The 18227-nt window shown below is 54.4% G+C and overlaps 1 protein-coding gene across 2 annotated transcripts in view; it reads right to left on the bottom strand.

Annotated features, from left to right (window-relative positions):
- Positions 1-40: 40 nt before the first annotated feature.
- The window catches only part of USP11 (ubiquitin specific peptidase 11), a 35867-nt gene continuing 17680 nt past the window's right edge, over positions 41-18227 (bottom strand). For both annotated transcript variants that reach the window (XM_035097512.2, XM_060269232.1), the window contains 9 exons: positions 12698-12904; positions 10759-10859; positions 10343-10654; positions 9351-9421; positions 9010-9122; positions 8063-8212; positions 6681-6796; positions 3398-3486; positions 41-2516 (listed from right to left, as the gene is read on the bottom strand). In XM_035097512.2, the coding sequence (XP_034953403.2) occupies positions 2343-2516; positions 3398-3486; positions 6681-6796; positions 8063-8212; positions 9010-9122; positions 9351-9421; positions 10343-10654; positions 10759-10859; positions 12698-12904 (1333 nt within the window). In that variant the 3' untranslated portion in view covers positions 41-2342. The remainder of the gene's footprint in view (positions 2517-3397; positions 3487-6680; positions 6797-8062; positions 8213-9009; positions 9123-9350; positions 9422-10342; positions 10655-10758; positions 10860-12697; positions 12905-18227) is intronic.

The following is an 18227-nucleotide window of genomic DNA, read 5'->3' as shown; positions in this document are numbered from 1 at the left end:
TCTGGCCTGCCCCTGGTGGCTGGTGCATAAACACTGCCTAGGTTCTTCCACGCTGCACCTTGAGATTCAAGTTTTCGAGAAAAGCAGCACCTCCTTAACCTTTGCAGGGAAAGGGAGGCCTGAGGGAAAGCTCAGGGCCAGTGTAACTTGAAATATAAGGCACCAGTTTTGAGTGGGGGGGGGCACACAATGTTTTAACTGAGAGAACTTCAGTAATGCTTCCACCAAGTTGAAGAGGCTACTTAGCACTGTCAAAATGCCTTCACCCCCAGCCTCTCCAGGCACCCAAGTTGAATCCCATCCTGCAATATGGGGTATACTCTGCCTACCCACTCGAGTTCTTTCCTCCTTCCATGGCCTCCACCACATTGGATGTTGCTGTCCAGAAGTTGGAAGATGCAGGCTGTGGTTGCCTCTGTCCTTGCTGGCTGAAATAGAGATGGTTTGGGGAACACAGTCCTCCTCTACTTAGGGGTAAATATATCATTGAAGCTCCCCAGAGGTCAGTTCACTTCTAAGCTATCCAGCATCAGAGCATGGAGCAGCTTGAAGGCTACCAGGGAAGCATGCCCCTCCCTGCTGCTGCTGCTGCCCAGATTTGAATTCATTGGTGTGGCCTCTTGCTACCAGACATTGGTTTTCCTTACCCATCCCTCTGCAGAGCAGACGGCAAAAACAGCACAAGGAAGCTCAAGTCTATTAGGCTCCCACTCTCCTATGGCTTGCTCCAGTGGCCAGGAACATTTGCAACCCAAGTCCCCACGAGTGGCACCATGTTCCAGCAGAGAGCCTCGAATTCTCTATTCCCACACGTGGGCATAACTGTGATGGGACATGCAGTGGCAGCTTGAGGCTGGAGATGCCAGTGCCTCAGGAGCGCTGGACTGAGTCAAAGCACTACCACAACTGCATCACAATCTGAAGCAGAGCAGAAGTCGCCAACACGGTGCCCTCCAGATGTTGCTGGGATTACAAAGTCCTATAAGGCCATGGGGGGTGTTGGGGGGCATCCAGTTGGCTTGTCCCGTTCGTGGAAGAGTCTGGGATCCAAAGAGAGGAATGAAGTGCTCAGGAGGGAAAAAGAGGCCACATGCCATTTGAAAGAAGTTACTTTATGTACAAGTTTTGCCACATGCCAAAAATATTTTCTTCTGGAAAAAACACCTTCAAAAGAAAAGAAAGAAGCCCCCAGAGTCAAGTGAAGGAATATTCTTCCCAACTCCTTAAGAAAATACCCAATGTGCTTCTGCAGGCCAGCCCTGCCCCCTGGGTGTCCTGTCCCTGCCCTCCCTAAACATTGCAGGCAGAAACCTATTTACAAGCCAGTGCAATCCCTGAGCCTGGAAGCAGCAGCCGTGGCACCAGAGACACTCAGTGGCAGAGGGGAGAGAACTTCCATGCAGAGAAGAAGGGGGCATTCAGTGCTGGGGGGGGGGGGCGGAGACACTCCTCCTCGGCTGGGGGGGGGGATGTGGTGGTAGCAGCAGCAGCTGTGACACGGTGCAGGCCCCCACCCCCTCCGTGGCCTTGCCACAGGCTTTGCTGCTAGACTCTGAAGCGGCACCTCAGCCCAGCAGCTCAACCACCACCCCTGTGGCTAGAGAGGGGCTCTGGAAGCAGCCGGCTGCCAGAAGGAGGTCCATGGCTTTGAGAGGGAGATGGCGGTGGGGCAATGGCTGGAATTATTGCTCTCGTTGAGGGGAAGAGGAGGCACTTGGGAGGTGAGGGGGGAGAAAACAAGGGTCTGTTTATCCAACCAGTGACCAATGGGAGGGGGTTTTTGGGGTGGGGGAAGTGTCCCAACCGGCTGCAGAACCACAGCAGGGTTTGAATACCTTTGCAAAGTCCTGCATGGCTGTCTAGAGCAGAGGCCCTAAAACCAGGAGCAGCAGAATAAGGGCAACTCCCCCTGATGCTAGAGAGTAAAAGGGGAGGGGCAGCACCCACGAGGGATCACACGAATAATGCACGCATCCCCTCCCCCATGTGAGATGGAAAAGAGGGACACTTCACCCCCTCCCCCTTCACCTTATAAAAATTGCTGGTGCAAGACAATGGCCCTGTCAAGGGGGCAGGACACACACCCACACACACACACACACCCACACACACACAAACCCCAAAACGCGCCCTTCAGAGCAGGGGAACTATGTGCAAAGCAAAGGGCCCTGCGCTTTGGGGCACAGCAGAGGGGACCCCTCCCCCCTCTTCCATAGCTTGAGTAAAGAGCTGCTGCCCTTGGAGAGAATCCACTGCTAGCTTCAGTATGAGGAAGGGAAGAGGCAGGGCATGCAGCCCCCCCTCCCCTGCTGCAAATGGAGGAGGGAGGGAGGGGGTCAAGGTCAGTCCACATCCATAAAGTCCCTACTGGCTTGCTCTCTGGGGTGGGGCTCGCAGCAGGACCCGCCGCCACCGTCCTGGTCTCTGGCACCTGCGGCACTCGTGGGCACAGCAAGGAGGAGAGGGGGCCGGATTTTGTCCTGGCGCTGGTAGAAGAGCACATAGGCAGCTTTGGACTGTTGGGGGAGAAAAGAAGCATAAGAGGCAATAGGTGAGGGCAAGAGAGACGCTTAGGAGCCTGAGATGCAGATCAGGGGATAAGGGAGTCACAGGGGGAGTTCAAGTCGCATAGGAATTGGGGGGGGGGGAGAGACAGGAGACATGCAAAAGTCCAAAGGTCCACACCATTGAGTTAAAATGTCCTGCGCATCAAAGCAACTTGCACGACAGGAAACTCAGTTCACAAAGGAGCAATGGGGCAGAGTAGATCACATAACCAAGAAGTTGTGTTGGGGTTGTGTTTGAGTTCTCCTCGCCCCACATCTCCAGGCCATGAAACTGAGTCATTCTCAGAGTTGTGAGGATATTGTTGGGTTGGAGAGGGGAAGGAGATCAGTCAGATCTCAAGATCCATTGGCTGAGGGCTGAATAACTGCTACCCTGAGCTCACTGGAGGAAGGGCAAGGTGCCAACGTGAGAGATTCAAGTTCCCGACCCTCCATTCTTAGTCCATGGAAAGACCAAGGAAGCAGACAGACCACGGTGCCAAGGCCTCCTTCCTGCCCCCACTGCACCCCCTCAACTTGTTCAGGATAACACCAGGGGGCTTCTAAAACAGGAAAAAGGGATAAGTACTGTATCAGTCTGCTTGAGAAGAGACTGGAGGACAACCAAGTTCTGCTTCTTCCTTGCAAATGAAAAGCACAGTCTGCTTAGCCTTAGAGACATGCCTTGCTGAGATGCGATGGAGGTGTTTTTGTAAAGAGATGCACAGGCCATCGAGAGAGAGATTTTGCCACCCTGCTAGCCAAGAGGGTGGGGTGGCATTGCCATCCAAGACACCTGCCAGCAAGTGCCAAGAAGCTGAGCCCATCCAGGGCTGCCCTGCCTGACTCACCTCAATCTGGACCTTGGAAACGGCGGAGACACTGCTGTCATCAAAGTAGAACCATGTTCCGCTGTCTTTGTTCCGGGCAAAAGTCGTGTCTAGAGGGCACAAAGACCAGTCAGGCTCACCAAAGTGCTGCTTTGCCTTCTGACACCCATTGTGCCCCTGTCTGATGCTTCACAATCACATCACCTGTCAGCCACTACCTAAGCACTTGGGTCCTCCCTTTGTGGAACCTTCCTCTCATTTGAAGAGAAAAAAATCGGGCGAGCTGGAGCTTCTGCACAAGCAGCATTTTGCGTGGAGCACCCAGTCCTCTGGGGAGGGAATCTGAGGGGTGGGCTACCTGCATTGCCCCTCTGCTGCATGAATCCTGCAGCTAGCTGAGGCATCCATCAACAGGGATGACATTTAAAGCGGAACCAACAGTTGACATTTAAAGCGGAACCAAGCAAGTTCTAAGCTGAAGTAAGGTAAAGGTAAAGGGTCCATTAGGTCCAGTCGTGACCGACTCTGGGGTTGCGCGCTCATCTCGCATTATTGGCCGAGGGAGCCGGCGTATAGCTTCCAGGTCATGTGGCCAGCAAGACAAAGCTGCTTCTGGCAAACCAGAGCAGCACATGGAAACGCCGTTTACCTTCCCGCTGTAGCGGTTCCTATTTATCTACTTGCATTTTGACGTGCTTTCGAACTGCTAGGTTGGCAGGAGCTGGGACCAAGCAACGAGAGCTCACCCCGTCACAGGGATTCGAACCACCGACCTTCTGACCAGCAAGCCCTAGGCTCAGTGGTTTAACCACAGCGCCACCTGGGTCCCAGATAAGCTGAAGTAGTGTCCACTAATATCTCTGAAACTACAAAAGGGCTGGTGAGGTCTTAGCAGTTGGAGAAGGGATTTTCATTCCGCACTGAGCTTTCCCCCTCCCCTCAGGGATGCCACTTCCTACCCGCCCCACTTTCATCTACCAATATCCAACATTTGTTTGCACTTAACCTTTTCTAATAGCAGCTGTTTACTCCCCATGCAAAATTCTGCAACAATGAATTGTTCATTGTATCTATACAGCATGTCACCAATGCTGGTTTCATTTAGTTGCTTTCACTGACTCTGCAAATGTTATCTGCTCTGTTGGTCTGTACAGTTTTTAATACTGAGTTATATTATTCTACTGTTTGATGTGAACCCCCCACTCCCAGGAGGGGTTCTTTGTAACTAGAGGTATATTACAAGATGGTGATAACAACAATACAGATTTAAATTCAGATTACCATATTTTTCTGTGTTTAAGATGATGTTTTTTGCTAAATTTTATTAGTCAAAAATCAGGGGTCATCTTATACATGGAAAAATATGGTATTTCCTTGATCTTCCTACAGCCGCCAGAGAAATGCTTCCATACATGCCACTCTTTCTCGCATGCGCGCCGGGTCATGCATGGGCTGCGCGGCAAACCACGCAAAGTTAAGGGCAGCAACTGGAGCACTGAGAGGAAAGGGCTTCCAGGGCCTGCTCCACCCCTTTGCTTGGCGTGTGTGCCCTGGAAAAAGAGACCGAGTGCCAACGGCTGCCTAGGGAGACTTCAGGCTCTCCAGCAGTAAAGTACAATGTCCCTTCAGTGCCACCGCTGGGAGAATGGGGGTTGCAGCCAAAAATATCTCAACAGCTTTGAGGGCAATCACCCCCCCTCCACAAAAGCTGAGCAACTTCTTATTTTCTTAATTAAGTTTGGAGTCGTATTATACATGCAAAAATATGGTACTACATGGGGTGGGATTCACCTAATAAGCCCCGGTCAGCAGAAGCCCTGCCCAGGGACTTCCAGAATGGGGCTTTCCTTCCCTCTCCCCTCTCTGAGCTCCCCCTGAAATTGGCTCTGGGTGTGTGTGGAAATTGAGAGAACTCGGCAGAACAGCACATGGGGAGGAGGGGAGGGATCGTTCCACCTGGGAAGCTGAAATGCTTGTGCAGACAGAATTACTGGAAAGCCACCCATTAGATCTCAGATTTACCTATTGTGCATTTTCACTTTGTAGGAAGGATCAATGAACCAAAGACCTACCGTATTTTTCGCTCCATAACACGCACTTTCCCCCCTCAAGAGTAAGGGGAAATCTCTGTGCGTGTTATGGAGCGAATGCCACGGCTCCAGCAGTGGGATCCCTCGGCAGCCGCTGCAGTCGGGAGCTCAGGGAAGCCTCCACTGTCAGAGCCATGGTTCCCGCCCCTCGCTCCTCCCTGCCCCCACCCAGCGCGCTCTTTGCTGGGCGAGGCACAGCAAAGAGAGAGCGAGAGAAGCATCTCTCTTAAACCCCATCAGGCCAGGGGTGTCCGCCGCCACCACCGCTCCTCTCTTGCCGGCTCCGAAATTGTGAACATGCCGAGGCTCGGGCGACTCTTCCAGGCTCGGCGCGTCCACCATTTCAGAGCCAGCGAGTGATAAGTGGCGGCGGTGGAACGGACATGCACAGCCCCAATGGGCAAGGCACAGTGCCTCTTGCCCAGCAAATAGTGAGCGAGCGAGGGGTCCGGGCAACCGCCGCTTGCCTATCATAGTTGGAGAGGCGCTGCGCTTGCTCCTATGAGAGGCAGGCAGCGGCGGCAAGAAACGGCAGCTTTTTGGGCCACCACCGCTGCCCGCTCGCCTTCCTTGACAGCGGGCAGGGAGGAGAGCTCCCTCCTCCCTGCCCGCTGTCAAGGAGGCCGCCGAGAACCAGTTTCCCGCAGCTACCAAGGCTGCCCGTGCCAGAGCCAGCAGCAGCATCAGCGCTCCCTCCGGGCCTCTGATGCTGCCGCCGGCTCTCCTAAGAGTGGGGGGCAGCCGCGGTTGCCCCTACCAGAGCCGGCAGCAGCATCCCCTGCCTCCTCCACCAGCGAAAGCGGAGAAGAAGAAAGGGGAAGCCTGACAGCATCGCTATGGGGCTTCCCCTTTCTCCCCCCCCCCTTTCGTCGGTGTCGGCAGGGATGGGGGAGGCAGGAGAAGCCCGGTAGCATCACTACCGGACTTCCCCTGCCTCCTCAGACACCAGCGAAAGCTACCGGACTTCCCCTGCCTCCTTCGCTCTCCCTCCAGCACCCCCCTCCCAGTCTAAATTTTAGAGGAGGAAAACCAGAAAAATTTGGGTTTTCCTCCTCTAAAAACTAAGCGCGTGTTATGGAGCGAAAAATACGGTAAGTCTTCGGCTGCCCAACAAAGCTGGTTCTAATTTTGCTGTTAACCATTTCCTCCTCCCCACCTTGCATCCATTCCTTTCAACCCAAAAGGAATACATACAGCCCCCAAATGATACATACAGTGCCCGTCTCGGAGACCCCCGTAGTGGTTTGACACGGCGATGAGATCATATTTGTACAGTGTGGGGTCCTTGTCTTTCTGTGGCTTGAGGATAAAGTCTGAGAAATCGAGATCCCTACAGGATAGAGATCATAATGCTGCTGTTTTCTAGGGCCAGAGGGGGATCCCCTCAGCAACATCCTCCACATAGTTTTGGGGGGAAACCAGCATTTGCATCATAAATCACCACCACCCCCCAAGGCATATTCCTAATCTCATGCTAACTTCTGGTTAAGAACACCTTGAAACACGAACACCCAATCAGTGATTCTTTCCGCCACCCTGTAAGGCCCGTTACTTCCTGCCAACAGCTGAGGCCAGTCTTGTGAATCAGCCCATAGAAAATTACTAGCTTTCAGTTGTTTTTACTAGACTGCTAAGAGGGAGAAGAAAAGGCTAAGGAGTAAATCCCACAAAAATCTTGAGTGGAGTCCTGAAGATGGCCAAGTGGCACCTTGAATGCCTCCTTCCGGCAACTCCTGCAGCCAGGCTAGTGACAAATGTATTGCTCTGCTTCAGTGAGGCCGAAAGGGGGCAGGTCTTGTCTCTGGGCAGCTCAGAGAGGTCACTTTGGTGTTGCTAACACAGTGGTTTGACTGCCCACTCCATTGTCTCTTGAGACAGACAGATGCCAAACAAGTGACTTCTAACCTCTGTTTCCCAGCAGGTTGTGGTGGGAGGGAAACCCTTTGCTTTGCAAAGCAGGAAAATGCAGATGACTAACCTCTTAGCAGGCTAGTAAAAACAAATGTCTTCTACCAATTAGGTTGGTGTAGGAGGAATGCTTAAGACATGCTAATGATAAATGCCACAAAGCAACAAATCCCAGGCTGGCTCGGGCTCTCAAGCCACCACACAATTCTTGAATGCACTCTGTATGCCCTTAAGTCAGACATGGGGGGGACCCCTTGTTGGACTCTTGACTCTCATCATCTCAATCTTTGGGCCCCCCTGACTTGGGCTGATGAGTGTTGAGAGCCCACAGTGCCTGGAGGGCCCCAAGTTCCCCAGTCCTGCATTAAAGCCATTTTTTTAAAAAGCAAATGTGCTCCATTTTATCAGGTCTCTTCAGAACTGGGGAAGTGCTCTCTGCAAGCTGCATAAGCCAGCACCTGTGGGAAGTCAACATGCCTTCTGAAAAACTTTTATTGATACTGGGTTCGAAAGGAGGAGGTAACTCTTTGGCCCGTGGAATCCTGAGAATTTAACAAGCATGCCTGTTCCCTCTGAAAGATTTCTCCCCAGTGGAATGATTTCAGAAGCTTGAGCCACCCCAAATACGCTGCCCCATGTCTCTTCTCCTTCCTAGAAATTGTCTAATGATTTGGACCAAGTGGCTTACTGGACAGGGAACTCCACCAGGGTGTCGAGTTTCTCCCTGGAGAACTTGGTGTAGGAAAAGCGCTTGAGGTGAATGATCAGGATCTCTGGCAGCGACCACAAGTCCAGCTTCTTGGTGGCCAACTGGTGCTTCTTGCAGGTGGGACAGTACCTGCACGAGAGGAGCTGGGGGTGAGCACAGCACTCAGAACAGCAGAAAAGCCACAGGTGTTTGCATGAGGACTAGCAGGCAACCCATCTTAGGACACAAAGGAGGAATCCTGAGATAGGTATCTGGGTTGGGGGTGGGAGAACAAAAGGGGAAATGATTTGGTCAGGGCACCCAAAATCCTGCAACACACACCAATCCTGAAAACTGAAAAATGCCTAGCCAAACACTAGGTGAAAAAGAGGGTCATCAGGAGGATCTGCAAAGAGGCTGGCATATTGACCCACTAGCCCCATGGTTCATCATCCCTTTGAAGTGAGAAGTCTGGAAGTCTGGTGTCATCCGTCCGCTGTGATGGACCAGAAGACTGCCATTGATGCCCGCTGCACATGAAGGCATGTTGCCCATGATGAAACCTATGCCCCTCCTGTGTGCGCGGAGGGGTGGGGGTTGTCCCCCCACCTTACATAACAAAAGTGCATGGGATCACATCGCACGGGGGGGGGGGGAACTCCCTCCTTCTCTGGCTCTCCAGTCAGGCTAGGCAAGAAGGTTCCAGCTGTAAGGCCCCTTGGCTGCCTCTACCAGGCCAGAGTTGAATGGGGCCATCTGCACAGCAAGCAATACCAGGCCGAACAGTTTGAGCCACAAGATAATCCAAAGCGGTGCACCTGTGCCAACCCACGACTGGATGGTCAGAGCCAGCTGCCTCCAGGATTCGACTCTGCTCTACCGGCAGCTCCTTCCCTTCCTTTGTGCCTCTGGAAGCAAGAGCTCCACCCGACCACCAAGGCTCTCACCAGGGATTCTCCTCCTCCAGCGTCTCCACGGTGGTGAAGAGTTCGAGGCACTCCTGCAGCTTCACTGGATTCTTCCTTGGCGTGACGTCCATGCACTCGTGCTTGATGTAGCCCTGGCAGTGCACACAGTGGGGGGGGGAGGTGAGCGGCAGCGGGGGGGGGCACCCATCACCCTCCAGTTTTTTGCCTGTTGTCCCTGACCATGAGAGCCAGGCTGGCAGGAACTGGGAGTCCAGAAGCCTCTGGAGGTCTGCCAGGTCCCTGTGGCTGAGCTTGAGGAGAGGAGGGCAAGGGATAGAGAAAGGAGGAGGATTAGGGGCAGAAAAATGCCTCGCCCTCACCTCCGCCTCCGCCTCATCGTAGTAGCGTTTCCTCATGTTGGAGTCCCAGTCCATCGCAATGTACGGTTGGGCTGTGCCAAGGGGAGAAACTGTGGTTAAAGTGGCAGGAACCCTGAGCATCTCTCAAGGCAGTGCAGGGGGAAGTCATTTATGAAACCCCAGGCCAGAAGGACCCTGAACAGGACTAATCCTGCTGCTCTCCAGTCACCACTGCCACACCCAGTACAGTCCCATACAGAAGTAGCCAGAGGGCATTGCATCAGAAGGAAAGGGGCCAAACAATGAGGAATTTTGCTGCTGGGGCAGGAAAGGGTTTCCAGCCAAAGTGCCAACTTCCCTTCCAGGTAATCTTTCGTAGGGCACACGTCACTGGTGGCTGCAATTACTCCAGCAATGCAGCCATTAAGATCCTACAAGAAGCCTTGACACTCACTGACCTGAGGGCGGAAAGGTGAGAACAGGCTCACTTCTTAGGGCTGTATCCTTAAGAGCCCTGAGAGATCAGGCCAAGGCCCCACCTAGTCTGGCATCCTGTTCTCACGGGAGCCGACCAGATGCCTGTGGGGAGACCCCAGGCAGGACCTAAGGGGAGCAGCACTCTCCCCTCCTGCAATTTTCAGCAACTGATATGACCACCAAAATGAGTGGACCTAAGCGAGTCGTGTTCATTAGCGTCAAGGGGTCCACTCTGCTTATGACTGACCCAGGACACAACCCTTAATCAACATTCCAGTGGATGAGTGTTTGCATATTTGAGCTGGAGGCCGTTAAACAAAAAAGGTGAGCCTGAGAATTTCAGAGAAGGCAGCTGGAGCAGCCCATGGACATGTGTGCAGCCAGGCTGGGAGAAAGGCTCAGAAGAGAGCCTCCCCACCCCCACCCCCCACCCCCCGCTGCCATGTTGCTGCGACAACCGCAAGGGAATCCCAGAAACTTTCCCGCCCCCCAATATTGGGAGCTTGCATGGACCAGGAGCCAGAGGGAAGACTCACAGTTGAAGGAGACGGTGCTGCCCTCGTCCTGGGCAGCCATCCGGTCGCTGGTCCCGTTGGAATTGACGGCCTGGAGGGTGAAGAGCAGCTTGCGCCGCTTCTGGCAGCATTTGCGTTTGGCCTGGTTGGCCGTCGGGGGGCTGGGACTGGAAGAGGGTGTCTGCTGAGGAGCTGGGCTGGGGCTGGGCCTCCCCTCCACGCCAGCTGCTTCCTCCCCCACAGAGGCGTCCGAGGGGTTTTCCTCCGCCTCCGAGCTGGGCTCCTGGCTCGTGGAGCCTTCTGCCGTCGTCTCTTCCTCATCGTCGTCCTCCCCTGTTGTGCATTTGGAGAGGAAAGGACAGGCAGCAGCCAAATAAAAAACCTGGTCAGCCACCCGCCCCCCCCATCAACACTCTGCCCTCGCGCCAACCCCTCACCTTCGCTCAGCCCATTGGGCCTCTTGTTGTAGAGGTCCTCCTCCTCATCGTCCTCACTCGGATCGTCCTCTTCCTCAGAGTCTGGTCGTGTCACGTAGCGGCTGCCAAAATTGGAGGGTAGGGAGAGAAGCAAGTCACACCCTTGGGCACTAGGGGGCAGCACCGTCAATGGCATGCTCCACAGCTCCCCCCTGTGGCAGCACTGTGCAATGAAAGGTGCCGCTGGATGAGGAATCGAGTGAAGATAGCAAGAGACATGCTTGTCAACTGGGAGAGGCACAGGGCTGGAGGGAGAGCAGGGGCAAAGCTACCTTGCAGAAAAATAACATTAAAAGAAGATTCCGTAAAGTTTGCTTCAGGCATGTACCAAGGTTTATTAGGTTTATTAGACAGCAGAGCGTTTGAACATGAATGGGCCACATCTCAAGTGCCCCAGATCATGCAAGGACCACTTCTCGCTTTTTGATAATAGGAATATCCCTCTGAGCCCCTGGAGACCAACAGGGTGCAGCTATGGTGCCCTGCACTGCCAAGGCTGCTGTGGGGAGAGGGCAGGCCAGTCCAGGAGGCCAATCCAACACACCTGCCAGCCCCAGGGCAGTTCTTCCATCTGCCATAACTGCAAACACAGCTCCCTGTGAAGGTTTCTCTCCCCTGCAAGCCGTAGACAACTAGAGTCAGATGGCTGCCCCACTGGCCTCCCTGCTTTTCAAGCGCCTGAATGGGCAGTTCAAACTCAAACTGGAGCAAACAACCCAGCTGGACTTTTGTATCTCCTCACACACAAGAAGAGAACCTGGATTGCTGAACCCAAATCAGGTTTTAGGGGCATGCAGGAGTGTCGCCAGATTCAAACCCTGGCATCTCCAGGTAGGGCTGGGAAAAGAGCACTGCCTGAACCCCTGGAGAGCTGCTGCCAGCCAGTGTTGACAATACCGAGCTAGACAGACCAATGGTCTGGGCTGAGGGTAAGGCAGTTCCTTTGTTTCTACTGAATTATGTGATGCAAAGTGCAGCTGAAGCTGTTCAGGAAGTGCCCTGCCTAAGACGTGGATCTTGAGGGATGTAAAGCAAAAAATGGGGTGGGGTAGGAGGAAGCACAGCATAGGGGGAGGCAGAGGCTGCTTCAGACATGGAAAAGTACCAAAAAGGGAGCAGACCCCAGCAAGGAATTCCTAGGAAACTGTACAGCCCCAAGGGGAAAGGAAAGAAGATTCCCATCCCACAAACCTTTGGGATAAAAGAGGAGCCATTTACTTGCAGGGGGGGGCAATGGGGGATTGAGGTTCAAATGCATCCTCAGCCTTGGATGCTTGCTGTGTGATCTTGTCTGTGAAAGTCACCCAGGGCTGGTTGACCCATGCACAGAGACATCATTTTGAGGCCTACCATCAAGCATGAACGAGGCCACCAGAACCAAGGGCTCCATGTCCCCTCCAAGGTTTATAAAACAAGAGACTGTTCAGACACACAAGCTGCTGGCCCTACGATATGGAGTAAAATCAAGAGATGGACATTGAACCACCTGGATCTCACCTTCTGGCCTCCAACTGGAAAGTTGGGACCCAGGAGTGGGCAGCAGCCTGACCACAGGTGAGCCGCACCAGGACCAGCTTCATACAAAATGCAACAGGAACCTTCCCAAGGTCCCCAAATACATATGTTTGGGCTAAGGGTGGGTCTCAGGTCTAGACCAAAGTTGAAGACTACTGGCCTAACTGAGGCAAAAAGGAAAACAAAGGCAAAAATAACCTACCCGTGGGGCAAAACTCTAAGTCTCCCCACTGCCTTTGGGCTGCAGGCACATCCTACAAGACAGGCCCAGGCAAGGCACTTCTGTCCCCTCTGCTCCCACCCTCTTCAAAGCAAGGTAGGCAAAAGCAGGAAGGGCACTCGGTCTGGGGGGGGGGGGGAGCTAAGGCTGCTGCCAGGAACTCACGAGAGCCGGTGCAGCAAGAGCTGATAGAGCGAGTCCCAGGAGAGCTGGTCTCGTGGCACAGACACCAGGAGCGGGTGGCCAAAGAGCACCACCCCGTAGTAGGTGTTGCTGTAGTCGCGGCCCTGGGTGCGCTCTCGGAGGTACACAGGGAGCACAACTGCATCTGCCGTGGCCGGATCCTCCAGTGTGGAGACCGACACCTCGTATCTGGAGGGAGAAGGAGACAGAGAAAGATCCAGAGGGGGCGGGAAACAAGCAATGCCCCCCTTGCCCTCCCCCAAAAGATGAGACATGCATATTACCAGGAGGTTGGAGTCATGCTTGGAGTGTGGTGGCACCTGGAATCCCCCCCGGAAGACATATTAGACAGGTGCCACCTCCCTTGTCTTTTTGGCACCCACCAAGGGTTTCAACAAGTGTTTTAGATATATGGAACTATTTTTCTTTCTACACTTTCCTTGTTTTATGTTTGTAACTGTTCTTTGTTTTATTTTACAGTGGTATATTTCATGGTTCTAACACACCTTGGGGCCTTGAAGTAAAGGGTGGGTAAGAAATCTACCGGTAATCAATAAGCAGAGGGCAGGCCCTGTCAGGCCTCCAGATACATTTCAGCAGCAGGCAGAAAGAATAATAGAATTGCAGAGTTGGAAAGGACCCCAAGGGCACCTTGTCCAACCCCCTGAAATGCAGCATTCTGTAGCTAGCCATAGCCAAGGAGCCAAAGATCCACTTCTGTCCCTGCCCAGATATGCTATTTCCAGGGCCAGTTTCAATTATCTCACTAACTCCTAGATCCCTTCCAGAAGGCGCTCTTTATACACATGAGCCCATTTCTCCAGCTCTGGCCAACATCAGGTTCCAGGGAGCTACTGCAAAGATGCCCCCCTCCTCAAAGAGAGCTCCTCCCTGCTGGTCTTCAGGTGCAGCCAAGACACACCCATTCTCGCAGATTCAGGTAGGTAGCCGTGTTGGTCTGACGCAGTAAAAAAAAAGAAAAAAAGTCCAGTGGCACCTTAGAGACCAACTGTGAGGGACAGGGGATATCGCGAAGTCCCTCCCCTCCTGAGTTCAAGCCCATCCCCGAGCACAGGGGAAAGCAGAGAGAGTTCCGATTCCAATGGGGAAGCAGGAAGTCGTGTCCGAGGCTCAGGCAAGGTAGAGGAGCCAGGGTCCCAGGTGGGACAGGAAGGGGCGAATAAGGGGGGGAGACCCATCCCCCCAACTCCGGAATTACGCAGAAAGAGGAGGGGAAAGAGGATGGGTCTGCCAAAGCTTTTGTGTTGGAGAAAGACGCGCCAAAAGCCATTCGGAGGTTCTGGAACCGACTGACCACATCACTCCGTGTAAATAGCAATGACTTCAGCACTGTAAATACGCAGCACCAATAAAAGAATAAAATGCAGAGCTGCGTAGCGTCGTTACTCTGAAGTAGCCCACTCCGGCCACTGTGACAGCAACCTCCGAATCCTTTTTTGGGCTACTTTGGAGTTGCCGGGATGAGCGTGTCAGAGGCGGAGAGATGGCGGCAGATCGCGGAGCAAGCCCAGCAAGAACTGCAGCAGCTGTCGCTGCAGGCGCAGGGGGAATTGAAGGCAGCTAAAGAAGAGACTAAGAAGGTCCAGGACGACCGGCTACAACTTGCGGAACAGGTGAGAGCGCTACAGGAAAGAGAGCAGGAATTAAGGGCGGTGGCGGTAGACCTCCAAAACAAGCTGGATGCAGAGAAAAACAAGGCGGGAGGGGCACCCCAAGTCCAAGTGCTGCCAGGAAGGAGAGCCGGGACCCTAGTAAGCAAGTTCAATGGAGACCCGAGGGAATATCAGGGCTTTGAGACTGAGATTGTGTATGCTCTTGAGCTGCACCACGATGAGTTCCCTGATGATGAGCACAGGGTAGCGTTTATTGTGGAGCACCTTACCGGGGCAGCCAGGGAGTGGCTAAGACCGTTAATCGCAACAAAGAATCCTTGCATGAAGAATGTCAAACTATTTCTAGAAGGTTTGAAAACGATGTATTCGTCCGATAGTCATATGGACCAGACTAAGGAGGAACTTCATAATTTACGCCAAGGAAATATGACAGTTCGCGCGTATTGGGCGAAATTCACCATGCTGGTGCACAGATTGGGGTGGGAACTGGAGTCACCCCCAATGCAAGCGGCGTTCTACTTGGGGTTGCATGAGGAGGTGAAGGATGAGCTCTCGAGGTCCAAAGCCCAGTAATATGGATCAGCTGAGCAAAGCGGCTCTGGCGGTGGGGGTGAGACAGGAATCCCGGTGGAGCGACAAGCAAGCAACGCGCGCAAAGCGGGCTTGGTTCCCACGGTCGCAGGAGAAGCCACTCCCCCAACAACCCTTTCAAGCCACGCCTGGGGCCAGCCAGGACCAGGAACCCATGCAGATTGATAGCGCGCGCGCGCGCGGGCTTTTCAAACCCCAGCGGCGCCAAGACGCAAGGAGGGAAGGGGTGGGAATTGCTTTCTCTGCAACTCCCCCCAGCATCTCGTCAGAGACTGCCCACATCGCAGGGAGTGGCAAGGAAAGCCGGGAACGGTTGTGCCCTCCCCCACTGACGCAGCACCACAGCAGGGAAACGGGAAAGCCTGGCTGCAGGAGACAAGGGGCAGCAGCCAGGCACAGTCAGCAAACAACAGCCCCAGCCCACCCACCCGCACAGAGAGGAGCAGAGCCAGCCCACCCCTCCCAGAGCAGGAGTGGTTCTAGAAGTGACGCTCACGCTCCCAAATGGCTATCCCCTGACGGTCCTCGCCCTAATTGACAGTGGGGCGTCAGCGAACTTCTTCTCGAGAAACTTTGCAGAAGAGCACCAGATCCAGCTTCTGCAGCTGGATTTTCCTCTGCACGTGGCGACCATTGACGGCAGAGAGCTGCTGGGAGGGGCCATCACTCATCAAACCCCCCCCCATGAAAATGACGGTGGGAAGGCACTCAGAGACACTGGCATTCAACGTCACCACCATCTCAGACCCCCCCATCGTCTTGGGCATGAGCTGGCTGGCGCGCCACGACCCCTCCATCAGTTGGCACCAGAGATGCATCACTTTTGGATCGGACTTTTGCCTGGAACATTGCATGCAGCACCAACCAGGGGAGGGGCCTCCGATAGCCACGGTGGCCACCATGCACGTCAAAGGGGGTGAGGCGATACCCAAGCCGTACTGGGACCTGCAGGAGGTCTTCAGCGAAGCGGAGTCCGACCACCTACCCCCACACAGGCCTTTTGACTGCCAGATCAACCTGGTGCCAGGGGCAACTATACCCCCAGCCAAGCTGTACGCCATGTCAGACCAGGAACTGGAGGATCTGCGCGCTTTCATCGACAAGAACCTCAAGCGGGGGTTCATCAGAGAAAGCAAGGCAGCAGGGGGCAGCCCAGTCTTCTGGGTGGACAAGAAAGACACGCAACAGCGCCGTCTTGTGGTGGATTTTAGACGGCTGAATTCAGTGACAGAGCCAGTGGCTTTCCCCATGCCCAGAGTGGACGATCTGTTGACAGCAGCGCGCAGGGGCAAGATCTTCACCAAGCTAGACCTGAGGGGGGCGTACAACTTAATCAGGATCCGGGAAGGCGATGAATGGAAAACCACGATGTTCACGCCTCTGGGCTCTTTTGAATATCTGGTGATGCCCTTCGGGTTGCAAGGGGGCTCAGCATGCTTCCAGGCCTTCATGCACCACGTCCTGGGGTCCCTCCTCTTCAGGAAATGCTTGGTCTTCCTGGATGACATCCTTATCTATTCCGATGACCCAGTGCAGCATGTGAAAGATGTCAGGGAGGTGTTGCAGCGCCTGAAGGAGAACCACCTGTATGTGAAGCTGGAGAAGTGCAAGTTTCACACCAAGGAGGTGGACTTCCTGGGCTACAAGCTGTCAGACAAGGGGCTGGCGATGGACAAGGACAAGGTGCAGGCCATCCTGGACTGGCACAGCCCCAGGACGCGCAAAGATGCCCAACGCCTACTAGGCTTCGCCAACTTCTACAGGAAGTTCATCAAGAACTTCTCTCGCGTTACGGCTCCCATCACTGACTGCCTGAGAGGCAAGCAGAAGTTCAGGTGGACACCAGAGGCGCAAGCAGCGTTCGAAAGCCTCAAGAGGGTGTTCGCCTCAGACCAGAACCTGTTCCACGTGGTTCAGGACGCGCCCCTACGCGTGGAGACAGATGCTTCTGATAAAGCTGTGGGCGCCATTTTGTTGCAACTGGACGCCAACAGAGAGTGGAGACCCTGTGCCTTCTTCTCCAGGAAGTTGACCCAGCCAGAGCGAAACTACACGGTGTTTGATCGGGAACTTCTTGCGATCCACGCTGCGTTCCAGCACTGGAGACACTTCCTGGTGGGCGCCAAGCACCCCATCCAGGTGTGCACAGACCACAAGAACCTGGAGTTCTGGAGAACTGCCAGGGTGCTCAACCAGCGGCAGATACGGTGGGCAGAGTTCTTCTCGAACTTCAACTTCTCCATACACTACATCCCGGGAGAGCAGAATGTCAGGGCGGATGCCCTCTCCCGCAAGCCAGAGTACATGGAGGAGGAGGCGCCACCGGCACCCAGACACATTTTCCCCCCGTCAGCATGGTCCTGCGGAGCAGCAGTGGTGAGCGAGGCGGAACTCACAGCACTGACGGCAGCGGATGAATTTGCCAACCGCATCTTCAGAGAACTGAGAGGGGGGGGAGCAGGCAAAAGACTTTGCAGAACGCAGGGGGCTGCTTTTCTACAAGGGTGCACTGTACCTGCCCACCACCCAGCTTAGACGTACGGTCCTCAAGCAGATGCACGACAACCCAACGGCGGGTCATTTTGGGAGGGACAAAACCGCTCACCTAGTCATGAGACACTTCTGGTGGCCAGGGGTGCGGGAAGATGTTAGAGACTATGTACGGGGCTGTGACACCTGCCAGCGGGCAAAGGTGGTCAGAGCAGCGCCACCGGGATTGCTGGAGCCCTTAGCCACGCCACACAGGCCGTGGGAAGTGGTGTCGATGGACTTCATCACAGATCTGCCTTCTTCCAGGGGCAAGACCGCAGTGTTGGTGGTGGTGGACCTCATGTCCAAAATGTGCCACTTTATACCGTGTGCCAGGGCGGTCTCTGCAGAGGAGACAGCCAAACTGTTTGTGGATCATGTATTCAGACTGCATGGATTACCTTTAAGGGTTATTTCGGATCGTGGCCGCCAATTTGTTTCCAGGTTCTGGCGGCGGCTAATGAACCTCCTGCAGGTGGAGGTCAGCTTGTCGACGGCTAGACACCCGCAGACCAATGGACAGGCGGAGAGGGTCAACGCCATTCTGCAGCAGTACCTGAGATGCTACGTCAGCCAGCGGCAAACGGACTGGGTGGATCGCCTGCCACTGGCAGAATTTGCCTACAACAATGCGGTGCACGTCTCCACAGGGGTGTCGCCCTTTAAGGCCAATTACGGGCGCGACCTCAGATCTTTCCCAGAGAGGGAGGGGGAGGAGGAGGAGGAGGGCCCACAGGCTGAGGATTGGGCAGAGGAAC

Source organism: Zootoca vivipara, chromosome 16 (genome assembly GCF_963506605.1).
Source record: "Zootoca vivipara chromosome 16, rZooViv1.1, whole genome shotgun sequence".
Classification (NCBI taxonomy): domain Eukaryota; kingdom Metazoa; phylum Chordata; class Lepidosauria; order Squamata; family Lacertidae; genus Zootoca; species Zootoca vivipara.
The sequence above is the reverse complement of the archived record's forward strand: the minus strand, read 5'-3'. Positions and strand labels throughout refer to the sequence as shown.